General features: G+C 38.9%; 1 protein-coding gene across 5 annotated transcripts in view; it reads right to left on the bottom strand.

Annotated features, from left to right (window-relative positions):
- Nucleotides 1-2963: 2963 nt before the first annotated feature.
- RALYL (RALY RNA binding protein like) overlaps nucleotides 2964-15385 on the bottom strand; it is a 738312-nt gene continuing 725890 nt past the window's right edge. For 4 of the 5 annotated variants that reach the window (XM_056522247.1, XM_056522245.1, XM_056522248.1 and 1 more), the window contains 4 exons: nucleotides 12443-12612; nucleotides 11049-11081; nucleotides 9780-9834; nucleotides 2964-4589 (listed from right to left, as the gene is read on the bottom strand). In XM_056522247.1, the coding sequence (XP_056378222.1) occupies nucleotides 9793-9834; nucleotides 11049-11081; nucleotides 12443-12612 (245 nt within the window). In that variant the 3' untranslated portion in view covers nucleotides 2964-4589; nucleotides 9780-9792. The remainder of the gene's footprint in view (nucleotides 4590-9779; nucleotides 9835-11048; nucleotides 11082-12442; nucleotides 12613-15385) is intronic. The other variant, XM_056522246.1, reaches the window with a different exon arrangement.

The following is a 15385-nucleotide window of genomic DNA, read 5'->3' as shown; positions in this document are numbered from 1 at the left end:
GTCTTTAGTTCTTTATACAAAAAAAAAATATATATATGTATACGGTATATATTTTGCAGAACCCTTACATCTAATCTCGGACAACCCCAATGTGCATTTACAAAGAACCAACAGACAATGGAGAAGTTATTACACAGTGATCTTGTTGGCACAAGTTGAGCAAATCCGTCCAGAGCCGTAAAAAATCCTACATTAGTATCAACATAAAACCTGTCCGTAAAAAAAGAAAAGAGAAAAAAAAAAGTACACATTTTATTTAATTCCCACCTGGCAAATAATTGACTGAAATGTGTTATTGTTCTATAAATTCTCTCTCAGTTATGATGTCTGAGACCAAAATGGGCCCTAACAAAATGAATGCAAAACGTGCATCAACCTGGAGCAAGACAAATTATATATCTAGGGATGAAGGCCAAGCTATTATTTATGCTATACACAACCATTTCCCTCCATTCTTATAAATGTATTATCCTTTTTTTTTATGCCACTGAACACAGAGTTGGACCTGCACTAATATAGCTTTATTAGATCGTGCCCCCAGGGGAGCTCATTGTACCACATTCACGCTCAAATATAATATCACAATGACAAATGAAAGGCAATTGGATTCGTTCCAGGACAAGATACTACTACAGAAGTATTAGAGTGTTTTATGGTGTCATCTAAAGACCCACTTAAAGTCCTCATGACTTATAGTATGGAAAATTGTAACTTCAAGATATTTAGAGATTGGTAGGGGTCTGAACATACAGACCCTGACAGATCAATAATTTAGTCCTCTCTAGTAAGCGTAACAACATACTATTTATTATTATGTCTATACAGCGGATATGAAGCTGTCCGGGCATGCTGGGAGTTGTAGTTTTGCAACATCTGGAAGTCAACCGTTTGGAGAGCACTGTTGGAATTTTGGACCTATTTAAATTAAAACAAGCAGAATAGTGATTGAGGGTGGAAATTCACTTAAAAGGTTTACTGTAGGAAGAAAAAAGGTTTTCAAATCAACTGGTGCTGAAAAGTTAAACAGATTTGTAAATTACTTCTATTTAAAAATCTTAATCCTTCCATTACTTATCAGCTGCTGTATACTACAGAGGAAGTTGTGCAGTTTTATCTAGTCTGACCACAGTGCTCTCTGCTGCCCCCTCTGTCTGTGTCAGGAACTGTTTGAAGCGGGAACAAATTCCCAAAGTAAACACTGACAGATGTGGCAGAAGAGAGCACTGTAATCAGACAGGTAAGAACTACACAACTTCCTCTGGAGTATATAGCAGCTGATAAGTACTGGAAGGCTTAAGATTTTTAAATAGAAATAAAAAATGTGTACAATTTTCTGGCACCAGTTTATCTGGACCCCCTGCAATCAAACACTTATTCCCTATCCTGTGGATAAGGGATAAGTGTTAAAACGCTGCAGTTGTCCTTTCAAGTGTCATGCTCCAGATGATACATAATGAAGTAGAAGTATAAGAAGAAAATCTCCAACTCTGGCGCTTCTCCCAAAAGTTGAGTTTATTAATATTCCAAAAAAATTACATGCAACACAACGCGTTTCAAGCTTGTACTGAGCCCTTTTTTCAAGACGTGCACGTCTTGAAAAAGGGCTCAGTACGAGCTCGAAACTGGTTGAGTGTAGCATGTAATTTTTTGGGAATATTAATAAACTCAACACCTTTTGGGAGAAGCGCCAGAATTGGAGATCTTTTTCTTCTACTTCATTATCCACGGTCAGGATCCAGATGAAAACGGGAGCTTCAGGGCTGCTTACCCATACACAAAGCGATCGGAGATGTTGTGATCTGAGCATAACCAACATTGGTTAGCGGAACCGATTTCATTTCACTACTTTTGAATATCACAAGGATACTACACTAGGATTGTGCCCCGATCTTTTTCAGTTTTTTTGGCTCGGATGAGCCATGAAGCCAAGTGAACCCCAATGGCTCTACAGCAAAGAACCAAAAGCAGGAAAGTATTTGGTAGGCAAAATATTCAGGCTTTGTAGAAGTTTCTAGCAGCGTTTCTCATTGCTAAGTCAAATACCTCCTACTCAGATACTTATAGGTAAAATGTGAAGGCATCAAGTCATAGAGCAGGACGTCAAGCTGAGCAGAGTTTTTAGTTTTGTGGGAAAAGTTCAAGGATAACTTATTTTTTCTCGTAGAAATCTATGTTCTTTCTGGTCTACGTAGTCAGAGTAGGACCGCCCACATGACTACTTCGCCCAGAATAAGATTTACATGAATAAATGAGTTATCCTGGAACTTTCCCCACAAGACTATAGATCAGTCGTCTCAGCTCCTCCTGTTCCTTAATCCCTAACACTATGAGGCCTGCAACGTAGATTTACCGTTTAATATAACTTGAGAACAGCGCAAGTACCCTTTAGAGATGAGCAGCAAAAAACACATAGTAGTGAACCATACATCTAACCATTATTTGCTATGTGAGGGCACTGTTTTTTTTAAATTGAATTCTATAAAAGAAAATAATTTTATTTCTATTAGGTGCTGGCCCTACATTAGACTAGCTTAGTACCTTGAGGTGCATGTACCAGAGGCTGAGAACCGAGGATATCAACAGTAAATAAATTGTTTAAATATAATATGGCTACATTGTTTAATCCTTCCAATACTTATCAGCTGCTGTATAATACAGAGGAAGTGGTTTTCTTTTTGAATTTCCTTTCTGCCTGACCACAAGTGCTCTCTGCTGACACCTCTGTCCATGTCAGGAACTGTCCAGATCAAGAAAGTTTTACTATGGGGATTTGCTCCTACTCTGGACAGTTCCTAAAATGGACAGAGGTGTCAGCAGAGAGCACTTGTGGCCAGGCAGAAAGGAAATTCAAAAAGAAAAGAACTTCCTCTGTATTATACATCAGCTGATAAGTACTGGAAGGATTAAGATTTTTAAATAGAAGTAATTTACAAATCTGTTTAACTTTCTGGCACCAGTTTATAAAAAAAAAAATAATAAAATTCCAGCGGAGTACCCCTTTAATACATCTGAAAAGAAATACAAAATTCCAAAAGGAAAAATGTAACAATTTAAGGTGTGCATGTAAATATATTTATTCATTCATTCCTTTCATTTATTAAAACTAGCCACTCAGGAACTATGGAAGTAGTTATTTATTTTTATTATGTTTTACAATATAAAAAGAAAACAGAAGTGTATCTCATATATTTACTAATATAAATTTCCCTTTTGTTAAAATACCAACCACCAGGTACAAGAGTGTAAACATAAAAAAATAAAAAAAAACAGATGTAAAGAACACCACATATTAAAGGTCAATGTTTAAGAACCATTTTCATATACCCTCTAAGGCAAAGTTCACACAATGTAAAATAAAAACCAAAAAAGAGGCAGTAATCTAGGTATAAAATGTGCTGCTTTTTTTAAGTAATGTGCTCTATAAAAGTCTATGGAAAGCATCTGTCAGTACACACAGTTTAAAAAAAAAAAGGTCAGTAATTCCATTGTTGGAATGACTGCGTTTTTTTTTCCACACAATATGTGCAATTATGCTTTTTCATAGACATTTATAGACCACATTATTACTGAAAAAGCAGCACATTTTATACTTCTTTTACTGCTGTTTTTTGGTTTTCATTATACAAACTTCGACTTGGGCTAAAGTCTCTCCAAATTACCCTTTATCTATTAGCCAGAGAGGAAAGCAGGTATTGTTTCAATAAACCACATGTAATTCTATATCTTTCCAGTGGTGGCGCTGTGTTGGAGTTTAACAATTTCTTTTAGATTCTTAAAGGGGTACTCCACTACTTTAAAACTAATTCCCTAATTGTCTTAAGGGAAGGGGGTGAGCTCACCCCTCTGCCACAATAACTTGTCGATCCCTGTGCATGAAGCGGTGTGTTGGCATGCATTCCATGCATTGTCTGTGTGGGCACCAGAGATACCCAAGTACAGCGCTTGTGTATCTCCAGCACTCCTATAGACACACTGGCTCCATGAACAGGGAGATAAGGGGCCCCGTTCTAGAGATCCCAGGAGGTCTCGGTGGTCGGACCCCCATGGATAGGGGAGAAGTTTTGATGCAGTAGAGCCCACCTTTAAGAAAGCAATACTGCAAAAAGTGGACAATCCCTTTAACAGGAAAGGCTGATATCAATTTAATTTACAGTAAAATTATTAAATGTGTGAATAAAGCACAAAAGTGCAAATGTACTTATATACAGTATACATCCATTTTCGCACAAACAATAAGGATGCACACACAATCCAAATTCCACTGCAGGAAGAGACAACCATGTCCTATTCATAAAAAAAATGGCTCATACAAATTTACATATGTGTACAATTTCATAATGCTCTTTCTAAATGATCCCTCAACTGCATGAAACATTATTTATAATATTAACACAACAGTCTGAAAATCGTGAAAAAATGAAAAAAAAAAAAAATGAAAAACACCTTGACAACCTAAATAATAAAACAATGTTGTAATACAATTGGAAAACGTAAGAGGAAATCAATATTCAGAGAAAGTCGATGCTTCTTCAGGGTTTGAGAACCATTAAAGAAATGGCATTTTCTTCTCACAATACCCAGGACTGTACCTGCAGAATGGATAAAGAAGAAACGCATATTAAAACTTTGAAAATTTGCCACAAAGCAGATCCTTCAGGTCTAATGTTACAATGTATATAGAAGAGGAGGGCGGTGAAGCTGCAAATGATATACAGCTCACCACTTGGTACATTCACTGTTGGCATAGATCCCTGCTCTAAACAAGTAAGATGGTGCCAATCCAGTACAAAAGCATATTTCCTTTATTGGACACATTTAAAATTACAGAATTCGATGTATTCCAGACAGATCCAATGCATTTTGGATGTGATTCACATTCTAACTCTTACTATAGCAACAAAGTATGTGAATTGTGACTGAAATGGGTTGGATTTCTTTTGGAATACACTAAATGCTATAATTTTGAATGTGCTAAATAAAGAACATAATCTTTGCATCATTTCTCAAAATATAGTCCCCCTGGAAAAATTTGACCTTCGCTTCTAAAATCCTAACTATGTCCACTCTAGCTTAATTCCATTCTCATCTCCCCCATCTCCTCCCCCCCACTCTGATTACTCCGTTTTATTTTGCTTACCTTACGACCCATATCTGGACCATTGTACACTTGACCTGTACTTTTGTTCATAGCCCTAGTATTTGCTTCCTTTAATTCTCCCCTCCCCCCTTTTTTTTTATTTTGCAAATTTATTACTATTAGTATTACTACTTGTGGCGGACAGTCTGCTGCGTCAGCTCTGATCCGTCTTGTTGGATGTTCTGTTCTGACTTTTGGATGAAAACAATAAAAAAAAATTGAGAAAAAAAAACATACGCTTTTACCTTGTAAGCTGTATCAGGATATTCGTGTTTGAAAGAGAACAGGGGTAGGGGAGAAGCAGAATGAGGGAGACATATGTCATTAGAGAACACAACTCAGCTTTTGCCACTGGCAGAAGGTACAGGTATGAAGCCATGTCTGTTTTCTCTAAGAATAGTTCTTATTTTTATTTTTTTTAAAGAACTGGCACCTAGGGCTAAAAAGTAGCTTTAAACGGGTTTCCCAGGCAAAATATGTTGATGACCTATCCTCAACATAGGCCATGAATATGAGATCAGTGGGGTGCCATCACCCAGCACAACCTTTGAGCAGCTGTTTCAGAGAGCAGTGGTGTCGGCACGAACAGAGAAAGAGCAGGAAGCAGACTGCGCTGTACATTGTGCAGTGGCTAAGCTGGGTTGGGCCATGGGTTGTGCAGAGGCCAAGGTCTGTTATTCCAACCAATTGGCAACCTGCAATTGCACCACCAATGACTCTGTCTTTACTGACCACGCAGGGTATGAAGAGAGGTTGCCTCCCAAGCCCACTCCATACCTCCTTCATGGTGCCATAACATACAGGTATACCATGGCATGTTAAAAGGGTCTGTACATGTTTCTGACATGTCAGTCACATGTCATAAGTTTTAATTATTGAAGGTCCAGGTGCTAAGACCCCCAATGAATGCTTAATGGTTGGCTGTGTGCTTTTCCCCTTCAGCTCTGCTTGACCCTCCCTGAGCGCGCAGTATACTGATTGACAGAAAGGGCACATAGGCTTTCTATGAATCCACACACCACTTACTCTGTCTCCAAGGAAGGCCGGCTAGCAATTGGTGAGGGTCTTTGTATGTGGACCTTTACCAAGAAATAAATTATAGGTGTCCTTTGAAGGCTAGGTGAGAATTTATATAATATATTTCTTTTTTAAGGAAACTTTCCCAGAGTACAATACAGAACAGAAAATTGTAATATGGAAGAGTCTAGTATCAGCATTAGAGATGTAAAATTTAGAGACATTTTTAAGCCATGGAGAAAAAAAAATTTCAGGAGTGGAACTGTAGTAAAAAACTATTTACTAGTCAACCAGATTCAGAAAATAGACAAACTTCTGTGATGGGGAGAACATTATGCATGATGGGGGAGAGAACATTTTCTGTGATGTGGAAGAATATTAATAGAAACCATATAGGTTATCTAAAGGGTCCGGGGGAACTAAAACCATAGCCCTTCCTTTCCCTCTCATCAAGCTACTTAACTGTCTAAATATCATTCATTAGCTTTATAGAGAAGTTCCCCCTCTTTCAGTTGTCAATTACGTGCAAGGAGTGAAGAAAATCTTTCATTCTACCATCCACTATGTCCAAATCTCTATCTGAAAGCAGCCCCCCACCCTCCTGAGAGACACAGACCATGTGGTTTCTGCCCTGCACTGATTACTCATTCTCCCTTTAGTGCTGAGAACTTGGAGGTATGTCCAGCTTTATCCAATTACACACTGAACTTCTCTCTGCTGCTTAGAGCAGGCGGGTGGGGGCTGCTCTTAGAGAGTGAGCTGAACGGCAGAGAAGAGCTGCAATGATTCTTGGGAAAGGGGAGGGAAGCAGGGCAACTCATATCAAGCAACCAAAGGAGACAACAGGGGCCACAGGAGCCATGCATATTAGACAAGATGGTGTACAGGGAACATATCCAGGTAGTGTGGTAGCTGTGGCGTGTTTTTTTGTTTTTTTTTAATGTATACTTCCCTTAAGTACCCCTTAAACGTCGATCTGAGAGGACAGAAACTTGAACTACTGTAATCTCAACAAGATGGAACTCAGCCACAACCAAACTAAACTAAAATCTCTTTCCCTGCAGCGCCAGTAGAGACAGAAATGCATATTAAAAATTGCATTCTCAGTATTTGAATAGGATTTTCTTGTCTTCAGGTGAGACTGGAGAACTTACAAAGATTCTCAGATGTCTTTTATTAAGGTCTAAATGTATATAGTTGAACTACCAGGTTATAAACATAATTTATCATTATAAAATCCTTTTTTTCCAAGAAAAAAAACACACTTTTGTTTTCTGTTTTTTTTCCAGGCCTTCCTATCGCTAAACAGCACAAAAACAAGATAAGACACAAAGTTTTCAGAAACTCTACTTTTCTAGTGGGCTTAAACTGTGTATGAATCAGACTATGGTGTTCAGAATAGATCCCATACTGTAGAGCTCATCACAGAAGTCACAGAGCCCACTACAGTACACCAAGAATGTAATGTCAGATAAGGTCTTCTGTCTTTGTCAATGACTACATAGAAATCCTTGCTTTATAAAGCGCATGAGACTTTGTGACTACTCGAGGCTCGTGGGGGTGATTACAAGATGCATCTAAATGCATTACACATAAGACAGCAGCCATTAAAGTAAATGGATACACAAGTTACGACATACATTACATTTTCGGATTCCCGTTTTAATACGCTGTTATTTATCGGCTTCTCTAAATGACAGGATGAAGCTTTTATCATTAAGGAGATGGCATTTGCAATTTTCTTTAGTTGTCACAAAATATGAAGAGCCTGTGCTCATAATCATGCTACATTCTGATATATTTTTTAACATTTTCTGTCTTATTATTAATATTCTAGAGGACGAAAAGTATTTATTCACGCAAACAGATAAATATTGCCATTCATTATTACTCTTGGCAAAATTTACAGAATTAAATTTTTTAATGTACCGTACATACTCGAGTATAAGCAGAGTTTTTCAGCACGATTTTTCGTGCTGAAAACGCCCCCCCCCTCGGCTTATACTTGAGTGAACTCTCCGCCTGTCAATCCCTTCTCAGTGGTCTTCAACCTGCGGACCTCCAGATGTTGCAAAACTACAACTCCCAGCATGCCCGGACCGGCGATAGCTGGGAGTTGTAGTTTTGAAACCTGCTGGGAGTTGTAGTTTTGTCACATCTGGAGGTCGGCAGGTTGAAGACCACTGATGAAGGGATTGACAGGCGGTGATGATGACAGGGGTCTGGATGATGACATGGGGGGGGATGATGCATTTCCCAACCTAGGCTTATAGTCGAGTCAATAACTTTTCCTGGGTTTTTGGGGTGAAATTAGGGGCCTCGGCTTATATTCGGGACGGCTTATACTCGAGTATATAGGGTAACTCCAAATGTGAATATCACAGTTGTGAATAATTGTATCATTTACCATTATAGTTGTCTAGTTATGTTTTAGGGTCACATCTATTTCACACAGCGATAAACTTAAAATTCTGTCTCCATGCAGCTACAACTAGGTGGAGTATACATGGATTTACACATCTTCAAATGAACTGAAAAATCCATATCCTGTATGACCCGGAGTTCCTTTTAGCGTGAGATTTAGGAAGAGGACATTTTACGATTTAAAGGGTTGTCCCACCACAAATCCTTATCCCCAATTTACTGGAAATTCAATGAATGTCAGACCCTGTGATGAAAAATCAGGTACCAGAGTCTCCGGTTGGAATGCAAAGTACAATGCTTGAACCAAAACCTGGATTGAAACTTTACGTTTATGTGATATACATTAAAAAAAAAAAAAGGATAATCAACAAAGGTCCCCCAGAATGAAACAGGGGATATGGGATAAGTGTTGATGCCTGGACAACCCTTGAATTGCATGGCTCATGGTGGTTAATAGGACCCTTTATATTTATTGCTTTTAAATATATACTATTACTTAAAAGTAAGATCGGTTTTGGGAACACACAGTAAGGTAGAATTTTTTGTTAATTCAAAGAAAAGAATTAGGAATGTTAAAGGGGTATTCCAGGAAAAAACTTTTTTTTATATCAACTGGCTCCAGAAAGTTAAACAGATTTGTAAATTACTTCTATTAAAAAATCTTAATCCTTTCAATAATCAGCTGCTGAAGTTGAGTTGTTGTTTTCTGTATGGCAACAGTGCTCTCTGCTGACATCTCTGCTTGTCTCAGGAACTGCACAGAGGTTTGCTATGGGGATTTGCTTCTAAACTGGGCGGTTGCCGAGACACGTGTCATCAGAGAGCACTTAGACAGAAAAGAACAACTCAACTTCAGCAGCTCATAAGTACTGAAAGAATTTGGATTTTTTAATAGAAGTCATTTACAAATCTGTTTAACTTTCTGGAACCAGTTGATATATATATTAAAAAAAAAGTTTTTTCCTGGATAACCCCTTTAATCTGGATGATGAATAGGAGGGAATTATCGGTTTAAACAGGCTTTATAGAAAAGCAACTGGTTTGGTGATGAACAGAATCTTAGGTTATTCAAGTTCTTTTACAAATTCAGTCTTTTATGTGGAAATGAAAGATAACACATGAAAATGTGTATTCAAGCCCTTCAATCTTTCCGCAGGATTACTATACATATATACATCAATGTTCATTATGTAAAACATACCAGAAATCTGAATTCAGTTACTTGTATCTTCAACGTCTGATACGTGATTTTCCATCTAAAGTAGAAAAAAGAACAAAGGGAAAAAAGAGTAAGTCTAGACAAAAAAAATCTGCAGAATGATAAAAAATATAAACCCTAACCAAAAGGTTATTATTTCCCATTGATTATATAGTGCCAATACATTCCATAGTGCTGCACACTTGTTGTCATCACTTCCTGTCTCCAATGGGGCTTACACACAATGGCCCTGATTTACTATTGTAAACCAGACACGTTTTGTCGGGTTGTGCGCCAGCTTCTGGGGCATTGCGCCAGAAATTCTATCTGCGCCAGAATTGAAAAAACCTGACTAACTCTCCATTTTACTGCGAAAAAAACTCAAAAAAGGGGCGTGGCCGCTGGGGAAAGTGGTCGTGGCTGCTGAAAGGGGGCATGTCCGACATTTTCACACAAAAAAAAAAAAACAAAAAAAAAAAAACAAAACATATTTAGGGTTTCCACAGAAAATGTGATTGATTTGAGCTGAGAAACACCCCAAAGCTCAGAGAATGTGTATTTAAAAAAAAAAGAAATAAAAAAAAAAAAGAAAGCTAAATGTAGGGAAAAGTGCAAAGTGTACACACTAGATTCACAATCGCAGGTCTGCAGTTGCAAAATTCGCAGCCGCACCATACGCAATGCTATATATTAGAGTTACTAAAAATTTTCCATAAAAACATATTAGCTATAGATTTTATCACATAACTTGTAATAAAGAGAAGCTATTTGGTGGTGGAGAGAAAATACTCAAAACTAAATTTGCCTTCCGTGTAAATTGCAGCAGATTTAGCAGAACACATTTTACAATTTTCTTTGTCTTATTTGCACCCTGTGTTCTTTCTCCCTTCAGGGGGGGGGGGGGGGGGCATGGCTTAAATTGCAGCAAATTTTCTAAAGTCTGTACGACAAAAACCCAGTCCTTAACTATGCCCCCTCAGAGGGAGTGTAGACTGAGCACACAGTGTAAGATGCATCAGATTTTCAAACAGTCACTGTTCTAGTGTATTCACACGTACAGTATTCTGCATACGATTTTCTGCTGCAGATTTCAATGTAAACTGAATGACTGCATACAGCTTCAAATCCCACACATCAAATCTGCGCAGGATACTGTATGTGTGAATAGACCCTTAAAAATCTGGCGCAATCAGATTGCTTCTATATAAAACTGAGTGAGTGTTTCAATATGTCCCCCAGAATCTTTAAGCGGATGTTCCACTATTCACTTACTCTGTTTTCTCCAGCTTTGTTTGCAATCTGGGTCTAAAGGAGGAGGAGAATATAAAGGGATGAATCGCTGTTATTTTCTAATCTCTACGTTTATTGTTTCTTATCATCGGTCTTATCACTCTTTAAAATAAAAGACTAACAAAGTAGAAAAATCCAAAATAAAGGAAGACAAACCTGGAGGGGTGCAATTTTTTTTTTTTTGCATACTAAAACAGTGGGTGGCATATACATATGCTCAATAAAAGGTGGGGCTATCTTTCCATTGCAATTCTGTGTATATAATTTATAGTATGCTTCTCCCCGTGTTATTGCTCGTTCACACGGCTGTTGTGCTCCGGTAAAGGGAGTTCTGTCGGTCACCAGAAGAAGTATAGTATTGGACACCCGTTCGATCGGTGCGCAAAAAATAAAAATAAATAAATACATAAAAAAAAGAAGAAGCTGAACGGACCCTGAATGGTTCGGATCACAACAGCCGTGTGAACTTAGCATTTGGCAATTATGCCATATCCATAGGGTAGGTGTAAGAAATGTATTGAATTCCCCTTAGGGTGTATTCACACAGAGTATTCTGCACATTTGATGTCCAGGATTTGAAGCAGCAGATTTTATGCTGATGAGTTCAATGTAAACTAAATGACTGAACACAGCTTCAAGTCTGAAGCATCAAATATGTGCAGGATACTGTCCATATGAATAGACCCTTAAAGGGGTACTCTGGTGCTTCGACATCTTATCCCCAACCAAAGGATAGGGGATAAATGCCTGATCGCGGTGGTCCCGCCGCTGGGGACCCCCGTGATCTTGCACGTGGCACCCCGTTAAAATCAGTCCCCGAAGCGCGTTCGCTCCGGGTCTGATTACTGTCGATCACGGGGCCGGAGCATTGTGATGTCATGGCTCTGCCCCCGTGTGAAGTCACGCCCCGCCCACTCAATGCAAGCCTATGGAAGGGGGCGTGACAGCCATCACGCCCCCTCCCATAGACTTGCATTGAGGGGGCGGAGCGTGATGTCACATGGGGCGGGGTCGTGACGTCACGATCTTCCGTTCCCGTGGTCAGGAGCCACAACCTCCAGCGCTGCCGGAAGCAGATACAGGTTGGTGCGGGGGTCCTCAGCGGCGGGACCCCCATGATCAGACATCTTATCTCCTATCCTTTGGATAGGGGATAAGATATATAGGGGTGGAGTACCCCTTTAATGTTCTATTGTATTATTTAAGTAATAGAGGTAAAAGTAACCTACATCTTTTTCACGAGTAATATGCCAAACAATGATGTAATTGGCTTATTATTTATCAATTTGAAACACTCATGAATGTATTAAATTTTTTTCAACAATAAGCAAATGACATATTACAGGAAGAATAGAGTCACTGCCAATAAGTTGTACCAAGTCATTGCTGCCATCTTCATCAAAATCTTCCTCTATCCCATCTGTCATCTCTTCCCCATCTGCGTCATGTCCTCCTTCAGCATGCTCCTCAATGGAATTTTCAGCTGTCTCCGACTTGCACTCTTCTGGAGCCAAATCTGCATGATCGCCTAAATGCTTCTTTTGACCTAGAATACATTATCATTCATTTGTTTTAGCTATTTTTTTATTTTTTTTTTTTTAAATAAAATGATTAGGTTTTCACATGTGGGTTTTAGAGAATTATACTGCTTCTCTGGAAGAATATTAAATCAAATGACTGCAATTACGATGACAACATATGGTCAATGGTCAATTTGCCACATTTCACACATGGACATCAGGCTGCCTGCCTGCCTAATTCTGTATAATCAGTCCTCCAAAAATAGCAATAATCGTCCTTGGTAATAATGTTTCCAAAAAACTATTTAATAACTTGTGTAACGTTCAGGATAATGAACAAAATCCATGAAACTATTCTTGCTTCAGCTGCTTCCCTATTTTGGCATAAACGCAGCATGTAGCTGCCAGAGTGTAAAATCTGCTTTTCTGACATTAACTAGGCAAAACAAGTTGACGTTATATGGGGAAAAAACTGCTGTATACTGAACACAGTCTTGGTTCCAAGTCAACAGTTCCAGTTTTTTTTCATTAAAAACATCCCACCTTATATACAATATCTGACACCTATTTTGGAACTACTATGAGTTTCTGGGATTTTTTAAATTGTTTTTAGTATTCACTTTTTAGCACCATGGAGAGTATGGGTTGAGAATAGTAACCAGCATCATTTGATGTAGAATAGAAAATGTAAGCAATGGCCCTTTACCAAGGGTATTTTTCATAAAGCTAAGGATTCCTGAGGACAATACATTGAGCTCAGACAAAATATGTAACTGGAATCAAGAGGCGTCCAAGAGAGATCCATCATTTTAAGCAAGCAAGGTTGGTAAGCTAGGAATAGGCGTACTAAAAATTAGAAAATCCAAGAAGAAATAAAAACAAAGCAGTATTAAGTAGCAGTGTTTTGTGGTATCATTTGGTAATTGAACTGTCGTGAATGTAGTGAAGAATATGGTTGTATTATAGTGTTCTAGTATTATAATTGCAGTTATAAAGTGTAAATAGTGTAAATTGGTTACTAGGCGTCACCTGTATTAACCTGTTGGTACAGGCGTGTACTGATTGTTACGATACTTACCTATCCATGATCCATGGCCCCATTCACCCATTATCCTCCTTATTCGGGCAGCAGGCTTGGTGCATGGATGGAGTTTCAGGAGCACGCTGACATCACAGCTGCTGCTTCTTCAAGTTTGCCCACAGCCGGGTTGAATAAGGAAGAGCATTCTTCTGGAGCGTTGCCTGTGCACCAAGCCTGTTGCCTGAATAAGGACAAAATTGGGCTAACAGGGCCACAGATCAGCCCATGGTTTCACTTTCATCATATGATTGCACTAAAAACCTGTACCAACAGGTTAGGATGGGTAACACTGATGACCGTTTGCCTTTAAAGGGGTAAAATGGGGGTGGGGGGTGTGGGGGGGGGGGGGGGGTTAGAACATGTCTGAAGCAGATCTGACCGCTGGGACCCCCATGATCTCCAGAACTGGGCCAGTCTCCTACCTTGCTCCGGCCACCACCATATGAGGGCCGATCTCAGGAGGGAAGTCCTGCTCCGCCTATTACCGGCTACAGTGACACCCTGCCTCATCCGATAGTTGGCAGAGCCGATTGTCGCTCCAAAAAACTAAACGCAATCCTGCCCTGTTATAAAGATCAGGGGGGTCCCACTGTGGAGGGACCCACCCGTCCCTCTACAATCAGACACTTTTCCCCACCCCTCTCTGGTAGGGTAGAGGTATAATGTGGGTTAAGATTACAATGTAATTAAAGTTGTCTACAAATAGAGGCAAGCAGCGGAAGGCTGTCTAGGCATGATGGGAGTTGTAGTTTTGCAACAGCTGGAGGCACCTTGGTTGGAAAATACTGGTCTATACAATAGAGCTGCCCTACTATAATCATTTCAATGCCTATACAGCAGAGTGCAGTGTATTCTTATGTCATCTGTCCATTTATTAACAGGCAAACACTATTAAACAAGGATTACTCTATAAATAAATATGTAAAGTAAGTTTGAGGAGAGAGGGTCGGTGAATTCTTTGGATTTTTTGATGTCTGAAATGTGCAATTCTAAATTTGTGTGTCTGGCATAAATAATTCAGAGATGCCAGCGGCACCGCAGAACGCAGGAAGAAGAAGCTTTTCAAAGTTTGTCTTTGAATAGCACAGCTTTAGAGAGCGGCCTAGCCATGCATGCTGAGTGTATTATCTATAGAAAGTGCTAGAAGATACTTTATTCAAACTTTCCTCACAGATTTCTCATAGTTTTCAATATTATACTTCATCATGTTACAGTGGTCATATAATGGAGTGACCAAACAAGAGTATTGGTTTCATTTTCCTAAAAACTTTTTCATATATTAAAATCCAAAATATTGAAAATATGAAAATATACCATCCCCTTATCAAAATGCACTATATTTTATTAGACTATATCCTTAAAGGGAACCTGTCACATTAAAACTGTAGACATCATGTGATAGAGCAGGAAGAGCTGAGCAGATTGATATATAGATTTGTGGAAAAAGTTCCAGGATAACTTGTCATCTATTCATATAAAACTCTGCTCATTCTGGGCTAAGTAGTCATGTGGGCGGTCCTAATCAGTGATTGACAGCTACCTGTGCATATAAAGAGCTGTCATTCACCGATTAGCACCACCCACTTGACTACTTAGCCCAGAATAAGCAGAGATTTCTATGAATAAATGACAAGTTATCCTGGAACTTTCCCCCCAAAACTATATACCAAGCTATAACTTGAGCCCTACAGATTGGATTGCATTTTTGACATGGTTCC

The sequence above is a fragment of the Hyla sarda genome, chromosome 5, assembly GCF_029499605.1.
Source record: "Hyla sarda isolate aHylSar1 chromosome 5, aHylSar1.hap1, whole genome shotgun sequence".
Lineage (NCBI taxonomy): Eukaryota > Metazoa > Chordata > Amphibia > Anura > Hylidae > Hyla > Hyla sarda.
Note: the sequence above shows the minus strand (reverse complement) of the source record. Positions and strands in the feature narration are given on the sequence as shown.